General features: G+C 31.8%; 2 protein-coding genes and 2 non-coding genes across 4 annotated transcripts; 3 read left to right on the top strand and 1 right to left on the bottom strand.

The window, feature by feature from the left end:
- Positions 1–218: 218 nt before the first annotated feature.
- Positions 219–2,746, top strand: LOC123708947 (NADH-ubiquinone oxidoreductase subunit 8-like). Its single transcript, XM_045659985.1, has 5 exons — positions 219–380; positions 714–940; positions 1,279–1,419; positions 1,972–2,070; positions 2,360–2,746. The coding sequence occupies exons 1-5, from the start codon at positions 344–346 to the stop codon at positions 2,519–2,521; spliced, it is 666 nt and encodes a 221-aa protein (XP_045515941.1). The 5' UTR covers positions 219–343; the 3' UTR covers positions 2,522–2,746.
- Positions 2,747–4,285: 1,539 nt separating this feature from the next.
- Positions 4,286–6,856, bottom strand: LOC123708340 (deoxynucleoside kinase-like). Its single transcript, XM_045659017.1, has 5 exons — positions 6,621–6,856; positions 6,335–6,504; positions 5,694–5,830; positions 5,392–5,486; positions 4,286–5,052 (listed from the first exon to the last, which is right to left on the bottom strand). The coding sequence occupies exons 1-5, from the start codon at positions 6,762–6,764 to the stop codon at positions 4,906–4,908; spliced, it is 693 nt and encodes a 230-aa protein (XP_045514973.1). The 5' UTR covers positions 6,765–6,856; the 3' UTR covers positions 4,286–4,905.
- A 15,982-nt stretch (positions 6,857–22,838) lies between these two features.
- Positions 22,839–22,910, top strand: Trnad-guc. Its single transcript has one exon. It is a non-coding gene; the product is annotated as a tRNA-Asp (tRNA).
- Positions 22,911–23,713: 803 nt separating this feature from the next.
- Positions 23,714–23,785, top strand: Trnad-guc. The gene has a single exon. It is a non-coding gene; the product is annotated as a tRNA-Asp (tRNA).
- Positions 23,786–26,735: the final 2,950 nt, after the last annotated feature.

Here is a 26,735-nt window from a genome sequence, read left to right as displayed (position 1 = left end):
TCAATGTTGAAAACTTAGTATGACAAATAATTATATGTCACTCTTTAATGGAAATCTTATGCTCAAGTCAATATTCAATTCGTTCTTTAAACATTTAACCTAATTTAAATTAAACAATTGAAGTTGGGGAAATTTTTAAGTAAAAAATAACTTAAAAATTTATTGGTATTTTAAATTTAAGTTAAGTCACTTCATGCACATCTTTATTTTTTTTCACTACTGACATTGATGGATAGATGGATTACTGGATAGACGACAGCACACAAGACAACTGTCAGAGCTCAATAATGTTCTGCGTTCCTGAATAAAATAAATTCGAGTCGCAAAACTTGAAAACAATATAATGTCTCTTGCTAAGATATTTTCGGTGACTTCGAGAGGTAATATTATTTCTCTCTTTATTGCTCTTCAACCAAATTTTTCAAAGCTGCCATGATAGTAATAATTACGTTACGCAATTCTCTATAACCTTATTAATAATTTAAAATTATCAGCTGGTTCGAGTAACTAGGTGCATTATTTCGTCTTGGTAAATAGATTTTTTTAATCTCACTTATACCTTTTTAATTATTAACCTTATGAATTCAGGAAATTTATGTTATTGTTACCGAAAATTTATTCAGAATTTATCAAAACAATGATATAGTAAAATTTGAATAACTAACCAAAGCTTTTTTATGACTTTAAAATTCTCTAATTCCTACAATTTATAGTCCGAGCAATCAATAGCAGTAGCTGTGTAATTCGTCATGCTCAGTATAGTACACCAAGTGAGGGAAAACTTGAGAAAGTCTACCCAACAGATGTACCTGGATATAAATATGTGAATGCAGAAGATCCAGATATGAGCTTTAAGGCTATGACAGATAGAGCAGCACAGACAATGTTCTGGACAGAGTTGATCAGAGGTTTTGCTGTTACTTTTGCTCATATTTTCAAAGTAAGCTTTTATTTATATATTTAATTAGGTTTTTATAATAACAACTTAAATTGTGATTATATGTGATGTGATTCACATTGTTATTGATAATATATGAAAAATATACTACTTATAGATTATAAAAGGCATATGATTGACTTCCAGACAATAATGACTGTGCTGTTTAGATATTTCTTTGCAACAAAGTTTTGTGCTTTTATTTTTAAAAATGACCATATTTTGACATTATAGAGAGTTATTGTTAACGTTTTAGAGTTTGAAATTAAATCAAAAACAATTTGAAGTTTGCACTGTATACAACAATATTAAACTTAAATATTGTATGTTGTTAATTTCAGGAGCCTGCAACTATTAATTATCCATTTGAGAAAGGGCCCCTTTCTCCCAGATTTAGGGGTGAACATGCTCTTAGACGTTATCCTTCTGGAGAAGAGAGATGCATTGCTTGTAAACTATGTGAAGCTATTTGTCCTGCACAGGTAACCCTGTTTTAAATATGGAAATATAGAAAATTTCCAAAGATTGTTATATGTTCTTTTTCTGTGAACTTAATACAAAAGACAGTTGTATGAAGTTTCTAATCAATATGCTTGAAAAGGTAAAAGATAGATATTGAATTTCAACTGATATATTTAAATTAAATATATGATTTCTTTTATTTTAAATATAAGTTAAATTTTATTTAGAAAAAAAAATTTACTCACTTTTAAATGTCTATCAGGCTTATAATAACTCTTCAAATTAAAAAAATAAACAACATAAATTAGTTCAATTAGCATAATTTAATTTTAATTAAATTGGCATGTTGAGAAAGAAATGCAGCCAGTCTTTACTTTCTTTAATGTCAACAGTATATTGAGTTTGAATTGCCTAAAAATGTACCAGTTAGGTCTGATTGTTTGGGATAGGAACTAAGATTGATATCATCCTTCATTATAACCCATAACAAAGAAGAAATGGTATACATACAGTGCCCTATTGCGAGATTGTACTATAGTATCTGAGCTATATACTTTTATATGCTATTCCAGGCAATCACAATTGAAGCAGAAGAACGTGCCGATGGCTCCCGGCGAACAACGCGATACGATATTGACATGACCAAGTGTATCTACTGTGGATTCTGTCAGGTAATATATCATATATATTTATTTATTACATTACTAATTTATTCAGTTGTTACCAACACTCTCAAATAGTATATGATATTGCAGATTTTTTTATATTTCTTTGTTAAATAAAAATATATACAAACTATTTCTGCATGTATCTAATAATAACGTATTATTATTTCCTATATAATGTATTAAACATTTAAAAAATGTATTCATTTTTTGCTTAATAATAATAAAAGTTTACCAGAAGATATATTTGATATTTAAATTTGTATTTTCTTAATATTCGAATATATTTTTTTAGGAAGCGTGTCCCGTAGACGCAATTGTAGAAGGTCCGAACTTTGAGTTCTCGACTGAAACTCACGAAGAACTTCTCTACAATAAGGAAAAGTTACTAACGAACGGTGACAAATGGGAGAGCGAAATAGCCGCTAATATTAAAGCTGATCATCTGTACCGTTAAACTGAGCATGGATCGTGAAAATATTGGAATAGTCAAACATTTTTAACGCAAGTCTTTAATTAAACTTTTGCCTCCCAGAAAAAAAACAAGTTATGATGTACATAATGTCTTTAAAAAAGCTTCCTTTTTCACGATCTTAGACTTTGTAGATAAATGTAATATTTTGAAATTACTTTCAAAATGCGATATGTAATTTAAGCATAAATTATAATGTATAATAAACTAGTTATGAATTTTTTATTTTATTTGAATCCTCATCACAATGAACTATTTTAACAGACTTCAAAAAGGGTATATGATGTTGTAAGAATAATAATTGAGTGTGATGATATATTTAGGCTGATAGTTATGTGCTAAATTTGGTAAGAGTAATTGTTCAAATATATTTAGAAATATAATATATCAAGATGATCCTTTGATAATTTAGGAACAGACAAATTTTCATTAATATCGGCTCTGCAGTTTTTGAAATAAAGTATTCATAATTTGTTGGAAGTTAGTACACAAGTATTAAAAGACAGTATAATTTAAAAAAATAAAGAAGATTACTATGTGATTTCTATTGGGTTTTGTTTGTTGACTCCATATCTGTTAGCCATAAAACTATTTCCTGAGTGAACTTTTATATTCATGGTCTCCTCGCAAGTATACTTTTGTTCTTGCTAGAAATTTTAATGGAAACAAATAATACTAATGCGTAGAAATTAGACGAGCTAGATGTGGATTTAACGTACTACGTCTACGTTATATACGTTTTTTTATCTTATCTTGATATTTGTATGTACAAACATTACCTGTCCACATCGTATCCCTAACTTTCTTTCCAACTACTGACGTGAGACTTATCTTAAATTATGGTGATTATGTGTCTTTTTACTTTCTATTTTTAATGTATCATATTTTTAGTTTAGTTTTTTTTGTTCTTGTTTAGTTACAATAACATGTATTTTTGCACTATTTGCCTATCTTATGTAATTTAATACATTTTCATTTATTTTTTTCTTTACTCACAGTGGTTGCCTGGAAGAGATCGCTCGAAAGCGATAAGGCCGCCAGTTGCCAGTTTGATTTGATTATGTTCAATTTCTTATTTTCTGTAGTGTAACGAAGTGTTAATAAATAAATAAAATAAATATTTTATATTGACCAGTGTGTCTTTAAAATATTTTAGTCACATTCAACATACATTTGCCTGTGCCGAAAATCTGTGCTATAAATAATGAATATAGGTGATAGCGTCTAATCATGGCCAAAAAATTGTAAAGGAAGAAATAAACACCGGTCCCATCAATTTTTTTATTACAATTAAACTTGTTTCTTATGCTATCTAGTAACATTAGAGGCATACCCGTAATAATAATATAAACAAAGATTTAATTTAATAGGTTTTTACATGTCTCTTAGCTTAATATTAAGGCGGTTTTTATATAAAATTATGTAAATTCGCAATACCCTACAACGGGATGTGAGTCATACGTCCGACTTATTAATCATTATTTTTATAGGTAACATGAGATCAGGCAGTTAAGACAATTTTCTTTCGACAAGAATCAAACCCGGAAGATTAGTTATATGCGTTAAGTCTATATATGAAATGACAAAGTATACATATTTTTATAAAACTAAAATTATATTATTTGGTATAAATGATATTTTTTCTACTCAAATATAAATCAGAACATCAATAAATACAATGCAACAATAAAACTTACATTAAAAAATGTTAAAAATTATGAAAGCTATAGTAAGTTTTAAATACCCCAATATAAAATTCTCATATTGTATCAAAAAATCTTTGAAGTGATGATTGTTTCTTAGTAATATCAGACTCTTATACATATAATATCTTTTGTATAAAAATACTACTTTAGGGATTCTTTTGTTTTCAGACTTGATAGAAGCCTTCGTTGGATTTCTTCTAGAATTACTTTCTATACATAGTGTCAACTTCATGTAACAGCGCAATTGTACCTCAGTCTTTTAAATGTAGACCCAGCTTCCATGATTCCAATTATACACTCTATGTCATGATATCTAAATAATGACCATAATTAGAAAAAGAACTTTGGTATCTTATGAAGCCCTTGATTGTAGGTTTTAAGATGCAGAAATTAAAAATTGCAACAATTATTGGTATAGTAAAGATTCTATGAAAATCTTCCTCATATACTAGACTGGGTGATTTTAATCATATTATAGTACAGGGTTCCACTGCTCAACTATAAAACTTTAACAATTAATCATAAAACATCTTATTCTATTAATACAATATGAAATTATAATACATTAATGTTTCTATGTAGTTTACACAGAAAATGTTTCTGCCCAACTCACGAGTTTACACTGAATAATTAGCCAGTTTATTTGTAACATACCTACATTTTCTAGCTAGTATGATTACCACCTAAGATCTTATATGTATATCTTTCTAAGTCCTCAATCACAAATTTTATGTCTCGATTAGCATCAATTGTTAACACTTCACAGCCTACATCGGGGAAACTTAACCAATTCTCATATGATTCATGCACCTGCAACAAATTTAATTATACATTTAGTAATGAGCGTCTTTTATCTATTTTAGTATCCTTATTTTAAAGTGCAACCACTGGTCATACCATAATTTGTACAGATGTTTAATTTCAAACTTTATGACGAAATTTAACATGTATCTACATAACATATATTCAAATTAATCAGCCTTACTGTGCTTTATATTTGTATTCTTTTTTATATTAATGTTTATTTTTCTTATGGCATTACAAGCCTGGGCTTCACAACTAGTCTTAAATAAGTAGACATTTATACAAAGCATACAGTATATTCAAGGCTTTATTTAAAATGATTTGTCATTAAACTTTATTACTTACTTGTTGTAAATATTCCAAAGGTACTTCAGATTCCTCAGCCCTGCCTCTGTTCATCATTCTTTCCCAGACCACTTCAGGTGTTGTCCGCAAATATACTGAAATTAAAATTAGTATATGTGTTTTTATGAAGAATAGCAGAGCATACTTGTGTATAATATACAACATTTTACCCAGAGGTTGTTTATTTAAACAATATTTAGGTGCCAATGGATTTTGTTTTGATGTATGGAAACACTTGCCCATTAGGTGAAAGCAAGTATTGTAAGGAAACCAATATGCAACCATAAGAAAATCATACAAACCTATTAAATCTAAGCTAATGTCTAAATTCTTTTCAGTATAGTCAAACCAAGTAAGAAGAACTTGGTACTGTGGGTCATGAAGAAAATTCTGTTTCTTAGCATTTTCTACAAAACAGTGCCTGCTGTTTTGTACTGACCTGAAATTACACCATTATAAGTCAATTAAAAATAATTACATCTAGATGATGAATAAATAGTAATATTATCTTACATTTACATGTTTAGTCTTGTCCTGCCTACACACCTAATGCCATACATGGTACATGCCTTATCCCTGGTCCCATAGTCTGATAACCCACAACACAATTCTATGCTTATCAATTTACTGATTTACAGCAAAAGACCTCCACCCTTGAGGGTTAGTACTGTTCTATTAAACATTCCGTTTCATATATATATAAATATAACCCATGTTTTATTGAGTATTAATATAAAAGTGTAAATTAAAAACATAAATGTAACTTCTGTTTAATGTGGTTAACTTATCTATGAAGTCTTTTTTATGTGATATATTAAGATTTAGTATAAATAAAAATTTAATATTCTACATGTTTAATTAAACACACTATTAGGAACCTTCTCATTAGATGTGCTTTTTTTCGAAATAGTAGTTATCACTACAAAAAAAATGTACACAATACCTTTCAAACATCTTCACAGTAACATTTGGGCTAGATGGTGGACTGGTTTGAATCTTTAGCCGGCTGAGATGCACATAGTGTTGAAATGCAAAGCTCCATTTGTTAAGATCACTATACAACAACCCGAGTAAGTTGTGACCGCTAACATTGCGCCATTCTTGTATTGGCTCCTAGAATAATAGTTAATAAACATTTAAATCCGATTGTCTAGTGTTATTAGAAGTCAGTTTGAATAGTTGCCCAATATATAAGAAGTTTTAAATATCGAACAAAGAGGCTAACTTACTGGGTGTGTTTCCACAATATTGTATTTCTCAAAATGTTTTATACACGTCGATTTTCCTGATCCTATATTGCCTTCAATAGAAACTCGAAATGGTCGTTTGGTCAGTGAACGAGCCACAGTCGTTATATTCTTTATGTTTGACATATTCAATAATATTTTTGTTAAAATATTAATTTTATATAATTACTTTCTGTGTTTTTAGTAACCACTAAACTACCATGACAAACAATAAAGCAATCTGTATTTAGTATTTACTTTTTACCGCCAAAATTTTGGCAGACAAATATGACGTTTGACGATAGCTGTCTTGTGAGAAAAGACAGATATTATGTATCTGTCATGTTCTGTGTTTGGTATATTTTCAGTCGTGAGTTATTAAGAGTAGTTTGTATAATAGCTTTAAAAAGGAGCAGTAAAATCGAAGGTAATGACGATGAACACAAAAAGCTCAGAATCATAGTTAACACGTAAAAACTTGACGTTTCGGTTTTATAATTAAATATAAACTCTAATCATGTGTCCTGTCCTGTCCGTTTCGCCCCGTTGATTCAATTTGGGTTCCGGATGTTGTAGAAAGATATTGTAAGCCTACAATACTTTCATACAATAAATTTTAATTAATCGTTTCGTGAAAATGTCGAAGAAACTTAGAGCTTAAAACAGTTTCCATGTTTTTTCCACATAATGATTAGTCGTTGGTAAAATGAAGTGAAAGTGAATTTTGACTTGTTAAAACAGAATCTTACTTCGTAGAAAAAGTACACGGTGGTTGAAAACGATAGATATAATAATGTAATTTATAATACATATAATATAATATTGTTGCGTCATTGCGCAAGTATTTTACAAGGCGCAAGTTTAAAATATTATTGTAAGGGCGACGTGCGCCACCACCTCTAATTGTACTTGACTAGCGAATGGGAAGGATAAATTTTTTACAAGAAGTTTAAAGTGTTTTATTTACCGGCCCTGTCATTCCCTAAAGAATGAAAAAATATAGCCAAGGTCTAGAGTGCTACTCGTAATACAAAACAGCTTTTAGCAATGGATATTTACAGTCCTATTTACAACAAAAAAAATCTGTCATGAATGCTAGATCGGCCCGCCTCTTGTCAATAATTGTAAGTAGCAGCCAGCAGGTATGCAACATTATAGTATATAAGCTTATTATTATTAGTGCATTACTTAATGTATCTACAAATATAATAGTATAGCGGTACCAATTAATAGTTAATAATGGTAAACCTGCTAATGCAAGCACTAATTAGTCTGATAATTAATGTCGCTGTAATGTGGACAATAAGTACTAACTATAACCAATACTAAACTTCTAACAAAGATTTAAGTACATCTTTGTTTTAATGCACATCCACTATCTGGAACCAGTGACCCACTGAAGTATTTCCGAACCAATTCGACTTAGGGTCCTTCAAGAAAAGAGCGTACCAACTCTTAAAATTCCAGCAACACATTTGTGAGTCTTCTGGTATTTTTAGTGTCAATTGGTGGCGGTATAACTTAAAATCAGGTGAGCCTCCTGCCCATTTACCTTCTGTTACATTAAAATCTGAAAGTTTCAACTAAACGCGCGCTATTTTGATGACATGAATTATATAGTAGAGTTACTTCGGAACGTATCGTATTTGCGTAGATATATAAATTTGAAATTTATTTTTCCTTCTCATTATTTCATAATAATACAATTTTTACTAGAAGTTTAAAGAGTTTTATTTACCGGGCCAGTAATTTGTAACATTGATAAAGGAAATGTACTCTTTTTTAAACACATTCTCTCTTAAATAAGTTTTAAGGCAACAGGCGGCCTTATCGCTAACAAGCGATCGTCCCGGCAACCAAAGTATGGATTAATAAAAAAGAAACAACAACTGAGGGTAACGTAATATTTAACAAAATATTACATGTAACACTAGAAATATACTAACTAATAATAACTCTAACTAAACTGAAATCTAAAAAAAATAAAAATGTATGTGTACTTATGTACACACGTTAGAAGTTATACTTCAATGGCGTAACAAGATAAAAATCCTTTTATCTTTCGCCTCATTCCACGTTTATAGAAAAAAACGTCACTAACAATAGAAAAAACGTATTTAATACATTGAAAGTTTTATTATAACGCATTATCTAGTTAAATATCACAAAAAAATATTTCTAAATAATAAAAGTAAAAATGTTGACTATGCTAACTTCAGGGTGTCGGTTTTTGTGACGGTGTGCGCATATATCGTAAAAATTTAAGGCTCATAATTTTTAAATAACTTTAAAAATAATATTAATAACAATGAAAAAGCTTATTTTAGGGTTAATGAGTTATAATTAATGTAATTACAAAAGTAGACGAGAAATGCTCAGAAAGAAGATTCTTAAATAAATTTAAAGACTGATCTGAATTTGTTATTCATTACGTCATTGCGGCCGCCTTGTCAGATTGATGATGATGACCCTCAAGTGCGTGTCACACACGATTTTTTGGTCCTGAGGTATGCCGATTTACACACTATGTTTTCCTTCACCGTACCGTAAACAAAAGTATGTTTTCATGAAAAAAAATACAACAGTTTTTTGGATCAAGGTATATCACGTTTTTCAAGATTTTTTTGTAACAATCGGTTAGAAAGAAGTGGTATTTGCAATCAACTCTCGTGGCACACCAAACGTATGAAACAGTTAGCGATTGACAGTTTCATTTGAAACAGAAATAAACAGAGGGAACATTTTTGTGGCAGTTGATTGAATTTCAACATCGGAGTTTTCGTATTTTTTGAAGTTTACGCGCTATCGCGTTTGGAAATATGTTTGTGAATAGAAAATCAGTTACGTATCTGCGTGTACTTTATAATTCCATCGGGATTATTTATTGTTTGGAATTTCAATATTTTAAAAGTATTTTAAAACCTCGTGTGTTGATGGTTTAATCTGATTTTCAAAGCAAATCTCGCGGAGTTCATAATTTAGATGATTGCTATAGTATTTTCATTTATCTAACCTTACAAATTAATACAAGAAATAATCATTATTAATGTGATTTTATATTATAGCTGCCGTATAGACTTCGTTACGCCTCAATATGTTTTTTTTAAGTATGTAGCTACTAAAAACCGTAAAAGTACTTGCTAAATTTTCTCTCCGTAATAACTTTCCTCTAACTTAAGGATTTAATAAAAAAATACTCGAACACGTCTAGCCGTGTTAAAGTATTGCGCTGAGCAGTATGTTTGCGATTAATTTCTATATTATTTATTTATATTGTTGCCTAAAAACAAAAAAATACAAAAATGAATTATATATTATTTTCGCCAAGTCATACATTTCAAATAATTTCGGTAATGTAGCATTGATCAATACAATACTTATCCCAACACAGAGACGAAGTACTTAGCTAATCTTAAAATAAATTTGAAATACAAATGAAATTTCCTTCATAGCTTTCGTTTTGAAAGATGTTATTATAATCTGGCCGTAGCCACGGGCGAGCTATTATTGAAAAAACAAAAAGCCTTACAATGAAAACCCCGCAGCTAACGGAAAACGGAAGTTTGTTGTAACGAGAACACTATTAAACAATGCCTTCATTATTTCATTACATAATAGCAATGGTTCATTCATAAAATATCCTTTCATTCCTAAATGCATTATTAGATGGGAAAGAAGCAAGTGTACTTAAATCCATAACCATTTAAATGTATGTGTCAAATGTACTAATCTATTTCTGTAACGATAAGATTCCGAGTCTAAACTTAGGGTAAGATTCGGACACGGGATCTAGTTTTAAGTCCGACTACCGTACGGCAAAGATTTTGACATACGGAAGTCATAGTTCGTGCTAAGTCTACCTATAGCGTTATGTATGTTAAAAACATATTGAATTCTCTAGAAGGTCTCTTAGCAGTATGACCACACTTTCACAAGTACTGTCTAGTTTTGGCTGTTTAACACAAGGTACATGTTTTATCTAACGGACAGTAGGCACCTGATGTTAAGAGATAGCCATGGAAATTCATATTGCTTCTGGCTCGTAAGGACGGACCATAAGTCGAATTGGTTCAGAAATATATGTCATATACTTGCTTAAATAATTTGCTAACTAATCAGACATAAATTCCGTAGTTGTTCTATTCTCATAAAAAACTTATAATCTTTACTAGCGAATTAGCATACGTATATCTACAAATAAAGTAAATGACATTGGTAATAGTATTGATTGAGCACCCACTAGTATTACTTATTTCTTTTAACATTTTTTTAAATAACATTTACAGCAAATTCCTGAAGGACTATTAACCTATAGTTGAACATTATTTCCTTTAAGATCTTCTCTGTTACTTTTATTCCTTGCTTGTTTAGATTATACGTGTATCCATACATTGGACAGTCGGTAAGTATATGCAACACCGTCTCTTGAGCTCTATTGCTACAAGTACTGGCAGCACTTTGTCTAACTCTAAACCTGTAAAGATACGACAAAACCTACCGTGACCTGACGACATCTATGTAATCAATCCCATTGGAAGGTTTTGTTTGGAAGAAAATAAAACAAAACCGAGTAATTACCTATAATTTTATTTTATTTTGTATTAGCTTTCTCAGTGTCAATATCTATATAGCGTAGTTATTATATTCTTACAAACGGTATCGACGAGGCAATAAAATATGTAAAAGTATTTTCACGACAATGGGACGGCTCGTTGGCTAGTGTATGCTCGTTGACATTCCATTGTCACAGTACAATGCATGTGTGAAATTTTATATGTATTGTTTATTTAACTTTACAACTGGAGAATAAGTTTAAAAAGCTTACGTGGTCAGGTAGTTATCAACGTCTATTACAATATATTATGTAGGACGTATAATGTAGTACAACGGTAATTGTAAACCTTCTTAAACGCTTATGTGGTTTTTAAAGCTATATATTTTATAACATTATTGTGAAATTTATTATAATCTAATTTATTATATAAAATATATAATAAAAAAAACAGTGGCGCTACAACCCTATATGTACTCAGTTTCCGCACTTACCACTATTTGATCCGCCTGATAAGCCAGCCAGGCTACTTCCAGAAGCTTAGAAGTTTCCTGGGCATTTCACAGGCTTCAGCGACTACATTACTGTAAGGCTTTATATTGGGAAGCCACAGCCACGCATTTCAAGACTACGTGGGTGTTATAATCTTGTCAGTTTGGCCTCAGATTTCAATATCTGTTCCATCCTTTATCTTCTAATAGGCAAGAAGCCTTTTGTGCACGCAATCCACTTTTTGGGTCTAAGCTGATAGACAATATAAACCTATTATTTTAAACGATTGACGATCAAATTTCGAAAACAAAACCACAGCTTAATTTAAGACCACTGCGTCAAAATGCGAAACAATATTTCTTCGAAAATATCTTTAAACAAGACAATCGGAGTCACACAAACGAAATTACTCCACAATCAACGTCAAAAGCATGCCATAATTAAATTTGCCGCCAAATCAGTGGATATTAGGCACAGGCATAGTAAAAGACGAAATAAATTAAACTTAATCTTGTACTCTTCGTGTTCTTGTTATTACTCTCGCTAGGGATGTGTCGGTATTTCGATTGTTTAAATTTATGTCACGTTTAAAAAGAAATAAACAAATGACTCATGACCTTTAATATCGGATAAAACTTTTATCGAGTAGGTCCTATACGAGTGGAATAATATACAATATTAACTTAAGTAATGCAATATTGAATGTACTATATTTTTTTTCTAAGTCTTCAAAATCTATCTTCAGTATACTTTCAAATTGCAATAATTTCTAAGGAGTGATTAAATGTACATTGTACATGTTTGTAAAGTGTCAAAATAGAAATGACGAAAATGTCATATCTTGGACACATCCTCTTTTTTATATATAAATTACCCAATATAAACTGTTGTGGTGCGGGACCTGATTTTATACACATATTTTGTACAAACATGTATTAAGAAATTTCCTAATACTATACATGTATATTACTATTGCTACTGTATATTTTTAGGAAAGTAGGGGCCCGACTTCTTGCCTCCGCTACGCCCTTGTTGCAGTGAGAGAGACATTTCACTGCAGAAATCTTCCAGTTACGATCTGAAACTTCTTAATATTCCGGGAAAATGCTCGAACATTCTATAATGAGATGCATCAGTCGGTTTCGGAGATGAGGCATCGTCGCATTCGGATGTCAAGTCGGTGGAATAACTGTTTAGATTGGCAATGTACAAGGAGATATTTCAGAAATTGACTGCCGACCTATTATATATTACTATATATATTACTAGAGATCCACTGCAAGAATTATAGTAAGAATTGGAAACCCATATATAATACCCACGTTATAATTACAATTTCGGACTATCGCGAGTTTAGTTCCGTGGCGGTTGTTGTAGGGATGCTAAAACATATGTTAAATGAAACTCTTTGTTTGAGTTTGTCAACTGGCTTTACTTGTTTTTAACATGAGCTTATAACTAATATAAACTTAGGGTGGTGACGCTTACAAAAAACTAACTTGGATTCTTAAATCTAAGTGACATTTTCATATAAATGTAGTCGACCCTTCAGACATTATCGGAAACGAGAATGTTATATTATAATTTATGAGCGTGGCAAAAAATAAGGGCTCATTTTCGCTTCAAGTGTACTATTGCTTATATTTGGTTTACGATTCAAATTATTAACTAAAATATATATGTTACTAATGTTAGAATACATAACCCGCGGTGTAAATTATTTTCAACATAGAATATATAGACAGGTTCTGTAACGTTCGAGATCTAGTACGTTACAATCATGATATTTCTATAAATAAGCACTCAAAAGAAACCTTATAAGTGTCGAGTTAATAGTATCGATATGTATTTGTATCCCTACCTTTAGATAAAGTTAATACGTATGGGGTGTTACTCAAAGCGTAATTATGTCAAACTTTTACCCTCATTTGAATTACTTGACTTCGCTTTGTCTTCGTAATTTTAATTATGTAACTTTATTAATTTATTGCGTGTTTTGAGTGCATGAATACGATTTTCGTCAATATAATTACATAGACTTTCGTGTTACATTTGTTTTAATTAATAACAATTTTATTATTAAGTTTCCGTACCTCGTCATGTGTTTACAGAGGTAAATTTAATCAGAGTCAGTCAAAAGCAGTAGATAGAGATTTGATTTTTCGGTAGTTACTCTAGTGAAGGTAAAATAATTATTTCAACTATAATTATAATATGAATAATAATAGCCTTAATTGCTGAAAATACTGACACAATAATATGAATACACACTAATAATTTATCGACAAGGTTCTGGTGGGCTTTCTTTACACATATAAAGAAAACACTTTTTTATTATAAACTTATAACGTCGGAAAAATTTATATTTAATATTATGTAAAATAATTATAAGTTTATAATAATACAAATAGCTTTAATCTGGTTAAAAAAATGTTTTCTTTCAAGACTAAGTAGATTTTAAAACATATAATGAAACACTGAAATTCCAAATAATTATTTAATAAAAATAAATTAATTATTTGATAAATTAACTTAACTATCAAATGGGGTGTGGGCCCCACATTGGGAAACACTGGCCTATCTCTATCTGAAGATGTTGTTACTTTGCCGTACGAAAAACAACGTTATAAAGATTCTACAAATTTAAATGTGCAATGAAAATCCAATTTCAAAACGTCTCGACAACAAAGACTAACATCTAAGTTATTCACGTAATAAAATAGCAGGACAGCCCCGTTCAATGTCTATTGGCTGAAATTGTACTGGGACGATTTGATTTAGTCTCAGACATTTGCCAACCGCTATCTATAAATTTATGCAAAGCTACTAACTCATCCGGCTTCGATTTTGCTTTTTGACAAAGATCTCCAGCTCTCCAGCTCAGCAATGGTTGTATGAAACTCTGTATTAACAGCTTCTATGTTTTTACTGAATCAAATGTCGTGTCGCTGGACATCGAGCTCAGAACTAAGAACAGGTTGAACCAGGTACATATACCGGCAAACATCTTGAACAATTGTCTTTGCCTGTGCAGAAGCGATTTTTAGGTATCACTTCGGTGGTGCGCGGCAGCGGGAGAGTGACGTGTCGCGTGACTGGTAAATCAGTTGACGTTTGTGTCCCGCGCTGTGTCCGCGTTCCTTTGCCTCCTAAGTACACTGGCGTGCATGAAAAGTGATCATGTGATAGATTTAGTTATCGACCCATTCGTTATTTATGGTGACGATGATAGTGATGGAGGATGATGATGATGAAAAAGACAGTAATGATGAGCATCATGATAACTCCATCTCCCCTGAACCTAGACCAAGCACTAGCTTTGCTAATGACCTAATGGAAGGAATATTTTTTTCAGATGATGATTAAATTATTCAAATATTTTTTCCACAATCATTATTAATAACTTAGCTTTGCGGTGAAGGAAAACATCGTGAGGAAACCTGCACCAACCTGCGAAGCAATTCAATGGTGCGTGTGAAGTTCCCAATCCGCACTGGGCCCGCGTGGGAACTTTGGCCCAAGCTCTCTTGTTCTGAGACGGGGCCTATGCCCTATAGCTGAACATATATAGGCGGGGATATATTATTAATAAATAAATATATTCTTTAATTTTTCCTGGCATGGATAGAAGCGAACTTGGCCGGTTTTTATTTCTTGTGATAATATTTTAGGAGGTAGTAAAAATTATATTTAACAACTCAATATCTGACATACACTAACAATCTGCAATAAATTAAAACAATTTTTAAAAGATATCTACGTAAACGTATTCTACAGTTAAATAAAATAGCTAGACACTTTTTGCTCGTACATGCGTACGATGCGCAAACTTTCCCCCACTCCCTTGTTTAATGCTCTAGAACTTTGCCGGTAGTCGTAGTGAGTGTAACCTAGAGGCAGACTCTCAACGCAAAAAAAGGCCTGCAGGACGACGACATGATTACGTACGTACTCCACTGTGACCTGGACATTGGTGAAATCGGAAGTTGGGCTTGCAGACGGAGACATGGATTAAGGGAAATCCGCGTCACTTTTAAAAGTTGCCCCGGCGCGGGCGACTGTAAATTGATTTCGTTACAATAAAAAAAGGGGAATCGTATCATACAAAATTATTTATTTATTTAGTATTTTTTCAACTAACATAAATTATGTACAACAAAATACAATTATTCTAACTAACTAACTTCAAACATTAACGAAACTTAGAAAGGAAAAATTCAATAAAAATTATGAAATTCACTTTGCTGAGTACTATCTAATTCGTGTTGTATAATAATTAAGTTATTGTTAATAAACAATAACTTGATTATTTCTAAACTGCAACCGAATAAAACCCAAGTTATATTGATAGTGAAGTACAAAATAAATAATATTCAATTGTTTATGTACAGACAAGCCAATTGCAATAATATATACAGATGGCGCGGGAATTTATGAACGTATTTGCCGTGCCATCAAACGGCTCTCATAAAACGTTGCATGTTATTTCCCTTTGAATGCTGAGCGCTCTTGCTTTTTAAATCTTCGTATGAATTATCTGTTACATTTTTATTCATTCGTTTCGCTAAATAATGTTAAATGTATATGAGCACAGTTCAGTGTTAAGCGGCTTAAATGGTAGTAATTGCTTGTTTGACGAAATTCTAATTTTGAATTTTTACAGTCCAAAATACCGAAGTCAATTTCCGCCTGCATCGGATCGGGAACAGTGAATTTTAAATCCATCAGTTACAGATAACGATGAACGCAGCCATAAAATACAGAGTTGAATCGCAGCATTATTAAAACAGTGTCGACATTAAAAAACGATACAATTATTTAGTGTAAAAGGCACATTAAGTAATTGTTCTAATGTGGATACATATAATTATGTAAAAAGGGACCTTATCTATGTTTTTTACCAGTCTGACGATTGGATGGCCGGCAGGAAGGCCTCGTTGTCCTAATATCAAGAAGTTGTAGATACATCCTTAGTGGCCGGAATAGCTTTTAAGTAGAATGTGTGTCGCTACACTGTTCTAAGGTTCACGGCACATATATCAACTCGGAAGGGGATCGTCACTGTAACACCTCGAGCCGTTCAGTATTGTTTGTATGAAACTTCCTACTGTAACGCACACTAATCGGATTCGTAACGTAATCGCCTCGCCTCGCCTCGGGACAGGCTCCGAACCGCGATGCGGTGCGTTATCTTGCAGTTCCCGCGCTTACGGCTCGTCGTCCCCGCGCGTACGTCTCTCCGTACCCAAACTCACGTCTCTTTATCCAACCTTAAATTTGACTTTTAAATGTGCAACGCACTAGTGTATAATGTAGTCTGTGGCTGGAGTTTCAATAATCCCCAGCCGGGTCAATCAGCCGAGTGGCCCACGGGCAATTGGGGAGTGATCGTTTTGTTTCCATCACTTTTCACTGCCCGGTCTATGTTTTATTAGCTTTAAATGCCTTTATGGCCAGAATCAAAACTATGATTTTCGTGATTCGAAAACTTTTAAAATTTTATGTCATATTTCAAGAATACTTCGAAAGACTTCAAGAATATTTTTTTTTAAAGTTTTATACGAAAACTGTATATACGAATGTAGTTTATACGAAGAATTTATAATATATATAAAGCAATACGCCTAGGACATCTTTAAAAAGAGATTTTCCTAGAGAAATTCTTAGATAGTTAACCATACGGTTACGGTTACGGTTCTACGCGGACTATTTGTGCGTATGTCGTTGTCTATAAAAACGTTATTTGAGAGTGAAAGTTATTATGAGTAAGATAGATAGATAGTACCGGTAACACCAGAGCTGGTGCTTTTCTCGCTCAACGAATAAGCATCGCAATGCAGCGAGGAAATTCTGCCAGCGTTAAAGGTACACTGTCACATGGACACTTTTTAAATTTGTTTTGTTTAATATTTATCAATATTTAATTATTAATAATACTAATAATAATGAAATATTGATAACGGTTTACAGATACAATAACTTAACGACATTTTAATAACAAAAACTGTTGCTGACATTTTGCCTGATCACCATGAAATATGTATCTTAAAGAAGTTTTGGTGTATAGTAATTAGATATTCAACAAAAATTACTCTGACCTGACTGTATGCTTATAGCGGAATAGTAATTTTTCACTTGCAAAGGTTCTACAGAAATCAAAGTCTATCTGATATTACCTACACTGCCTAAATTTAACCCTAGAGTGTTATGTGTCGGTACCAAGTCAGTACTTTGTACCAAAGAAGGAACTTACATGACCAAATCAATACAAATAGAACGAGATCTCTTCAAAGTTGGTAAGGAGTTCTCAAGTGAATTTGGTTTGAAATCTGAGGTGCAGTCTGAGTTCTGGTAGTTGTAAAACTTTGTGCTTTGATCTAAGTATTCACATAGAAAATGTAAAGTTTAGATCTTCCGCTTTTTGGTCACTTTTTCATCTTGCTCTTTAAATTATTTTGATGAAGAATCATCTCAGTGTAAAATTAGTGTAAGTTAGGTATTATTTTCTGTACTTTATGTATTTGAGTTTTATTAAACACATTTTGTATTTTTAAGTAGAGACAGTTTTATATTTTTTACACCTGAAATGTTTCTTAAAAAAATACATTTATCTGTTTCTTTCATATCTATTTTATTGGTTGTTTTGGTATAATTGAACTGCCACGTTTTTAGCATCATAATCCTTATTCAAGGTTTATGCATAGTCAAGTGTCGTATGCCTTACGCAGTGAAATTAACTGAAAAATCTTTCGGAATCTACAAGACGCTAATTGTTCTTTGTCTATTGAACGTAATAAACGAACTTATTAATTCTATCAGTTTAGTATTCTGTGCAAACACATATAGCAATAGAATTTAGTGGTGACACAGTATTCTATGACACCCGGGAGAGCTATACGTTAGGTTTAGTATTATCACAATAGTTGAATGTTTTAATGTTCCTGTTATGTTATGATTAAAAAAGAATCATACTATCAGGATGATAAAGACATAGCAAACATATTCTTTCGTCAGTTTTGTTTATTGTTTTATCTCACTAAACAGGTGATTCTTGGCCAAGACCAATCTTACGGGTTTCCTTACAAGCTTTTCTGAGTCCTACAATTAAGAATAACCTGTGCACTTTGTAAGAACAATTTATTGTACGGTGGGGTTTTAAGCACACGACCACACAGAGAATTACACGCTTGCAAAAATACTTTTGTACTTTTGCAAGCATACTACAACAGTACTTTTAAGTGTGACATTTCTTTACTGTTTTTTAGCAAGAATAGAAAGCGTTTCATATTCAAATAGTTTTTGCTTATTAAAGTAACAAAGCATAATAATAAGGTCGAGATTTATTGCATGTAAAGCGGTAGGCGTTAAAGTTTTGGCAACTTTAGCAATAAACTCAATTTGTTACACTCGCAAATGCAATTAATCCAAAAGTCCGCAAATATAATTAACCCTTTCCCTGGTCATCGGGATAGTTTTCTACAGGGCAACACCGAAACTATAAATCAATTGTTACCCGCATGGTTGAACGAAATTACCATATTTATCTTCTGATTAACATTCTAGTTTATACAGGCAGTTTAATTAACCGATTTCAGTAAAAATGTCTGCTCTTCATTTTTTTGTCATTAATTCAAACAATCAAATCGAACCACAAAGGCAAAGAATGTCTGTTGTTCTGTGTCTTTACTCGTCTCATTAAATACGTCACAAATGAATAGAATGTAAATATAATAGAAGTTAAAACTTTAATTTTGGATTTGTCATATTAATAATTAATTCAGTTATGATAACATAAGCATCTGTTCACGTTGACAGTTGCGTGCCGTCGGTTGCACGGAATTGGTAGCCATCTTGATTTCCCGCCGAAACCGCACTGCCTGCTGGTTCTGTTGATGACAGACGGTTTAATATACATTAATACTTATCTTATACAAAGTTGTTTTTTCATCATCTTTGTTTACTATTAAGTTTAACTATAAGACGTAATTTTAAATACAGATAGATTTAAAAATATATTTCTGCTTTTACTTTGTAATAAGCAACACTACTGTAATCTGTGAAATAACATTTTTAATCTGTCACGTGGCTATGGTCATTCATTATCTGTCAGAAGGCGCGCTCGGGAGCGCGCGAAAAAGATTAATCAATATCCGTTTTATACAACAGATGGATCGACAGGGAGCAGTTTTTTAAATCTCAGCCAAGAAATAACGCTGTACTTGCTACGATAGACATTTCATCATATTTTAAAGTAAAGCATTCCTTTTCTTTTTCATCTATGCTATTTAGAAAACTACATTGCGAACAATAAACGCATTGTTTTTATAAATAGTAAAAAATTAATGAGAAATAATATTTAAATCTAAATACGCTGAAGGATTCGAAAATAATAGAGAAGCACGCGTCATTGTTGCCTTGTTTTCCATTCATATTCATGTTCTAACCAAAACAGTTTTGCAATTCATTTGCTTTGAAAAATATGCTGCATTGTGTCTGAGTGGCTCACCTGTGGCTAGGCGTTAATGGCTTTGCAAATTGAGGACACTACAGCATGAGATCAAAGGACCTAGTGGTTGTTTGAAGTATTCTGATGAAAAGTACGATCATAATTTAACACAGGACAGACAGGGCCCTTGTGATAAGTGTTGTTTGGGGGTAAATTAATTATTTACTGTTGTTCAAAAAGCTAAATACAGTAAGACCGTTTTACAAAGTAGTATAAAAAGCGAACTATTTTTATGCAATGAATTCTTTGTATTAGAGATATATTAAGTACTATCACAGTGTCTATGTTTTAGTATGGAAACTCGCTAGGTACAAAGCTTATACCAAAACAATTAAATCTATACGCACTTATAATCTTGCATAGTGATTAAACATGGTAAGGTGTTCGAATTAGATGCTGGTCTATTATAGTATACACACTTAAGTCTAGGGTCGCTGAACAAAGATTCACTGAAATAGAATGTAGCACGCTCGGGGCGACTAAAGAAATATTCGGTATGCAAACAATACTCACTTTGCCTCTCATATCTGCCAACCTTTTGACCTGAAAATCCCAAACTTTGAAGACCGCCTAAGGCGAAACGTAAAACAGAAGTATGAGCGATTTAACATAGATAAATTTGATAAAGATATGATTTCCAAAAGATTCCATGAACAATGTTTACTTAAAAACTCATGTGAACATCTTCACAGCGCAATAAGTTTGTTACGCTTCTATTTCGCCGACTTTATACTACTACCGTTTGTGAAAAAGTAAAAAAAAACTTCTTTACAGCTAAATCAAAACTTATAATTTTCTTACGCTTTCTTTGGCATTAGATTTGGAAAAGAACTTCTAGTTAGCTTTGTAAACACTATTTTGTTCTTACTATTGTCTATAATCTCGTTGGTGACCTTTTGAACCAAATTATGAATCAGAGTCGAGTTCGGGCATGTGTCCCGAAGTAACTAGTAAGTATATAAAAAATGTTTCGATATTAACAAACGGTAGACGTAATAGTATCCTGAATATCTTAACTTTTTTGAGATCTTCTCTTCGATATCTGGGAGATATCTATATGACAGTTAATTCACAATATTCCTGATATTATTTATTATAAAGGCGAGAATTAGCTGTCCAATAAATTATAATTTCCAATGCATTTAGCTTATAACTAATTAACTTTGTAATTACATTGATAAGCTGAACTGAATTCCAGGGCTTAAATCTAATACCTAAATAGTTGACGTCACTAATTAATATATTGCTCGATAATTTGCTACGTTGCATTAGTAAAGAATCTATATAAAATTAATCGCAAAACTGGAAGTAGGTACTCTAAGGAAGAGAGAAAAATTGTACAGAAAACCCTAATAACCAGTTTTGTTTTTCTGTAATTGTGAACACAACTTCAAGACAACAAATATAACGTAAGTTGGTTGTAAGTAAGTTAACATCTACGGAAGCTTTTATTTGCAGCCGCACCAACAATGCCACACATAAGAAAAAAAGAAAGAAAAGAGAAAGAGAGTTTTATAAGATGTATCTGTAATATAATCTTTGACTAAAGGATTTGAGGGGACGACAAAAGTCAGATGTAAAGCATCTTGTTAGTATAGGACTGTCAAGATGCGGTCTACCCTCGAATAACAGGTATATTTTTATTACATTCCATTTTTATGGGAAATAATGACATCGTTTTTATCTACAAAATATCTAACGTTTACGGAAAAAGGGTAGGTTCGGAGCATGAACAGATTTATGAATTTTTTAAATTTTAATATAACATTTTGTTTATCAATAAATTTTAGTACGGTCACTATTTTTTTAATACAAATCATTTCTTCATCATATGAAATATTTTCTGCAAGTAGGTGAGCAGTGTTCTGTGCCTCATGCGAACGAATATCATTAAGTTATAAATAAAATCTATTTTATTATTGATATTTATTCTAATTAATTAGTCATAATATCAGAAATCTAAAACATGTTTATAAAAACCATGGCTAAACTGTTTTATACAATTTCTTAGGCATATAGAATTTACCTACATTATAAGACTAGTATTTGTACAACTATCTATCCCTTATAATAAAAAAGTAACTAGATATTGAGATAATAGTCCCTTAGGCAAATGTCCGATGTAGTTAACGAGATAAGGATAAAACTAGGACCAATCAACGTTCAGATATTCGAATTTGGAACGCAATCTAGGAGATTCGGTTCTAAAGTCATCCGCGCGTCATCCGATTCCAAGATAAAAATCCCGGATAGCCTCGGGATGGGGCAGGATTGGGCTGGGTATAATAGACAAACCCGATTACAGATTTCCCCGGGCGACATTTTTGAATGATTACTAGCAATTCTCATTCTCACTTTTCTCTCGCTTCGAGATGTTAAATATACTAAATTTATATTTGTTTACAATCTATTTATAATCAAATATGGACCGCACTCAAACGGTTATACAAGACATTAATTAATTTACAAAATTACTGTTCGGGCGTTATCGATTGGTTATCTGTCGTTGCAAGGTCGTATGATTTTTTCCGCAATCTAATTTGTATAAATAAAAATTATAAATTTTATCTGTTACAAATATATTATATCATAGCAATAATGGAAATTGATCACACGATCTGTTTTGGCGCTAAACCAGTTCTAATCTATAATTTGGCATAAGCAATCACAATCCTCGGTAGTATAGTGGTAAGTATCCCCGCCTGTCACGCGGGAGACCGGGGTTCGATTCCCCGCCGTGGAGATAATGTTTTTTATTTTTTTATAACACACCCAATTAATATTTAATTTTTACCTACTCATGTAGATTGTGTTTTTATTGATATAACGTTAATTTATGCATAATTATTTCATATTACAAACATTAAGAGTTTATACATAATATTTTAAAAACTTTTAATATAGTATAGTTTGGGCATGTGTGGGTGGGGTGGTAAGGTAGTAAGTAGTGAATTACTTATTGTAATCTACAAAGTGCAACGCCCTGACGCAGCGTCACATTACGATGAAGCGATGACCTAATATTTTTTCTTGTGAAATGATTTGATGCGATGATTTCATTAATATATAGCTGGATCCCACGAACAAAAGCTCAACCAGCACGTGAATGTGGCTATTCAACTGAACACCACGGGCCTAGCGAGAAGATTGAACAATTATTCGAATTAGTGAATTTGTGTTAGACTATGTGCTAAACAGTGATATGAAATGGAAAAACTATTACACAAGAACAGAGTGTCTTATCTTTAATAGAGACTGAAAGTAACACTTTCTATGTTAAATATCCTTTTTAGTAAATTAGGCTAGACTATAATTATAATAGACAAACCCAATTACAGATTTCCCCGGTCGACAATTTTGATGTATGAAATTAATTATCTTAAGTTAGGTTAGATCGTAATGTTATATATTTCTCAATGCAGAAATAATTTATTAAAAAAATATGTTTATATAATTACCTTGTATGAGCATAACAATTTAAAATTATCAAATCTTATTTCAGCCATAAACGAGTTCTAATCTATAATTTGGCTGAATTATCCATAATCCTCGGTAGTATAGTGGTAAGTATCCCCGCCTGTCACGCGGGAGACCGGGGTTCGATTCCCCGCCGTGGAGATTATTTTTAATTTTTTAACATATTTTGTATAACACATAATTAATATTTAATTATATGTATTAAATTTTTACTTACTGTTGTAGATTGTTTTTTTTACTAATACAACGTAGGCATAATTGGTTAAATATTATTCAAACATGTTTATTTTAATATCTATTATTCCAATGGAGCAAAATAATTTATAGTGTATTTTTCTACATACATATATTCGAAAGCCTTTGGTAGGGGGCAACAATAATCTGCCGAATGTGGCGAGTTTCCCGCGGTTTTCTTTTGTGATAGAAATAATAAAAAGGACGGATTATTATCGCTGGATACATCTCCTACCCTTATGTTTTCAATACATTTCTTATTTTACGTGTTAACATTTTGTACATTTTGTCTGGTTTTAAAATTATTTGACCACAATTACAATACATGTAACATGTTTTTATATTAATTTATTGCTTATACGTAATAAATAAACTATAGGTGCCTGAAGGGCCACACTACATTTCATTTATGATTTAAAAGTAAAGACTTATGAGAAAAAAATACTAAAGCACATTAAACAAAAGCAGTGCCGAAATTTCCCTTCACAGTGTAAATCCATAGATTCGTGGCCAAACAGATTAAAGGCCTGTATAAAATCCAAAGGTGGCCTTTTCGAGAATTTTGTTTTCGCTGCGACTTTAATATATATGTAGGTATACATTTGAATAATATTACATTACTTCATTCAAAAAATCCTTCTTTTAATGAAGTAATGTAATAGAACTTATGGCTGGACAAGGTATAGATATATTCAGTCAATATGTCGTCAGAGGCAACATCGTATGTAACTATTACTATAGTATTTGTAAACCCTGGGCACTTTACAGGCTTTAAGGGGCGACCTCACTGCTCCGAGGATTTTTTTTAAAGCCAAAAAAATTATGGTATTCAAAAATCTGCGTCACCAATGACAACATTCCTCCACAGTACAAATACTGTAGTGTCTTTTATATTATCTATAACATTCAAATAAAATACGACCACATAATAAAATATTAAATAAAATAAAAGTTTAAATTCAGTAAAAGTACAAAAAATAACATGAATTGTGCTCGTTAACGAATCATAATTAAAATGGAAAGGAAAAAGTGGAACATTTTGTGGCGCTAATGAAATCTACAGAAGAGATCAGGACTTACATTACATGGATGCTTAAGCAAAGTGAGGGATCGCTTTCTTTAAGAAAAATTCTCGATCCGATTAGAGAAGACTGGATGAGGTATATTATTTGAAATACAGTATTTTCTTAAACATTGGACATATAAGTTAGACAGCGGTCAAGAGAAGAAATTTATAATGATCCAGGATCCTCTTTTAACAAAATTGTTTTCTTAATAGTTAAGACTAACAAAATATCCCCGAAGACGATAGAGCTATCAATACCTAATTTTGTGATTGCACGTAGTGTAATAGGTGGCTCGAGGTTTATTGGTGTCACATAGAAATAGTTGATGCGCAGTGCTTACAGCTAGTTTAGTGTAATTGAATTCAAAACCAGGATAAAACCACAAATTGGGAACGTAGCTTAGCTAAGATGTATGGTGAAAACCTTAACAAAAATCTTTTAATAGCGCATCCAGACTTATCAAGTAGCCACAGTTATGACGTCACACTTCGTTACCCCCACCATTACTCCCTCATCAAATTTCCACATTACTCCTCGTCATTACAAATTGTGCTTATGAAACCACGATATTTTGATGTTTTCTTGGAATATTATTAAATAGCCTTTTACGTTCTCCCTGTTCAGTATTAATTAATTTATTTTGATTACAATATTACTTGGATAAAATTTTAATTAAATAAAATCGTTATATAAAATTAGCTTATTAGTTTTTTTGAACACATTCGCAAAAGAAGAGATCAATTAAAGAGAAAAGTAATTTATTATGAAAATTATGTTGTAAGAAATACAATAATTAACTGTAAAGCAAATACATTACATTACAAATGTAGTAATTTAGAGCTGTTATTTATCAGATCATGAAAGACAAGGAAATGCCTATTAAGAAAAAGGAAGGAAGGAAGGAAAAGAGAAAGGTTCAGAATATGTGTATTTGCCATCCAAACTCCTAAGCGAAATTAGAGAATTATCACTGAATAAATTAAAAACTCGTTAAACGTAAATTAATAAATAAAGCTTTTAATAAATTTGACGAATATTTAAAAGATCCTAATCCTAGGGATTGATTTGCTCCAATTCAAACAACTTGTATTACTCAAATCTAGGCGATAAAAAAGAGTGGCGTTTCTTGCCAGTTCTTCTTGCCTGCTCTACGCCCTTGAATTGGAAACTGGTAGTAAATGTAAGTTTAGAATCAAAAATCTTTTTTGTTGACGTTAATTGTTTACCTAAATGAATAAACTTATTTTAAGTTTGAGTTTGAGTTTGATCATATGATACGAAAAAAAGCAACAATGGAATAGAATCGCCTTCCACGAAGTGGGGAGCGAAGACGAGGCAGGCAGATAAGAAGATGGGAGCACGTTATAAAAAGGTAGTAGCTTCAATATGGATGCACGTCGCTACTTTTGCGACCCTATTTTTGGTATTACAAAGTACAACGAAATATAATGGTTAATCACTATTGTATATAAAATTCTCGTGTCACAATGTTTGTTCCCATACTCCTCCGAAACAGTTCGACCGATGCTTATGATTTTTTTTATGCATATTCAGTAAGTCTGAGAATCGGCTACTCTTTCAAACCCCTAATTGATAAGGGGTTAAATTTTAAAAGAATATTTTTTGCTTTATTTTTTTATGATACACCATACAAAAATACATACAACCCTTAATTGTCACCTTCTACGTTTAAGGCATAGTTCTATTATAGTAGATAGGTTATTGAACTAAAAAAATGTTTCCTGGAAATAATATACATGGCAAAACGACGTTTGCCGGGTCAGCTACTA

The sequence above is a fragment of the Pieris brassicae genome, chromosome 4 (genome assembly GCF_905147105.1).
Source record: "Pieris brassicae chromosome 4, ilPieBrab1.1, whole genome shotgun sequence".
NCBI classification, from domain to species: Eukaryota; Metazoa; Arthropoda; class Insecta; order Lepidoptera; family Pieridae; genus Pieris; species Pieris brassicae.
This window is presented reverse-complemented; position numbering and strand designations above follow the sequence as displayed.

Excerpts from the sequence above, each read along its gene's own strand:
- LOC123708947 (XM_045659985.1), top strand. The coding sequence starts at position 344 with ATGTCTCTTGCTAAGATATTTTCGGTGACTTCGAGAG. Across the intron at positions 381-713 it reads ATTTTCGGTGACTTCGAGAG|TCCGAGCAATCAATAGCAGT; the intron begins GTAATATTATTT and ends TACAATTTATAG. Across the intron at positions 941-1,278 it reads CTTTTGCTCATATTTTCAAA|GAGCCTGCAACTATTAATTA; the intron begins GTAAGCTTTTAT and ends TGTTAATTTCAG.
- LOC123708340 (XM_045659017.1), bottom strand. The coding sequence starts at position 6,764 with ATGTCAAACATAAAGAATATAACGACTGTGGCTCGTTCACTGACCAAA. Across the intron at positions 5,831-6,334 it reads ACTGTGAAGATGTTTGAAAG|GTCAGTACAAAACAGCAGGC; the intron begins GTATTGTGTACA and ends GTGTAATTTCAG. Across the intron at positions 5,053-5,391 it reads CTTTGGAATATTTACAACAA|GTGCATGAATCATATGAGAA; the intron begins GTAAGTAATAAA and ends AATTTGTTGCAG.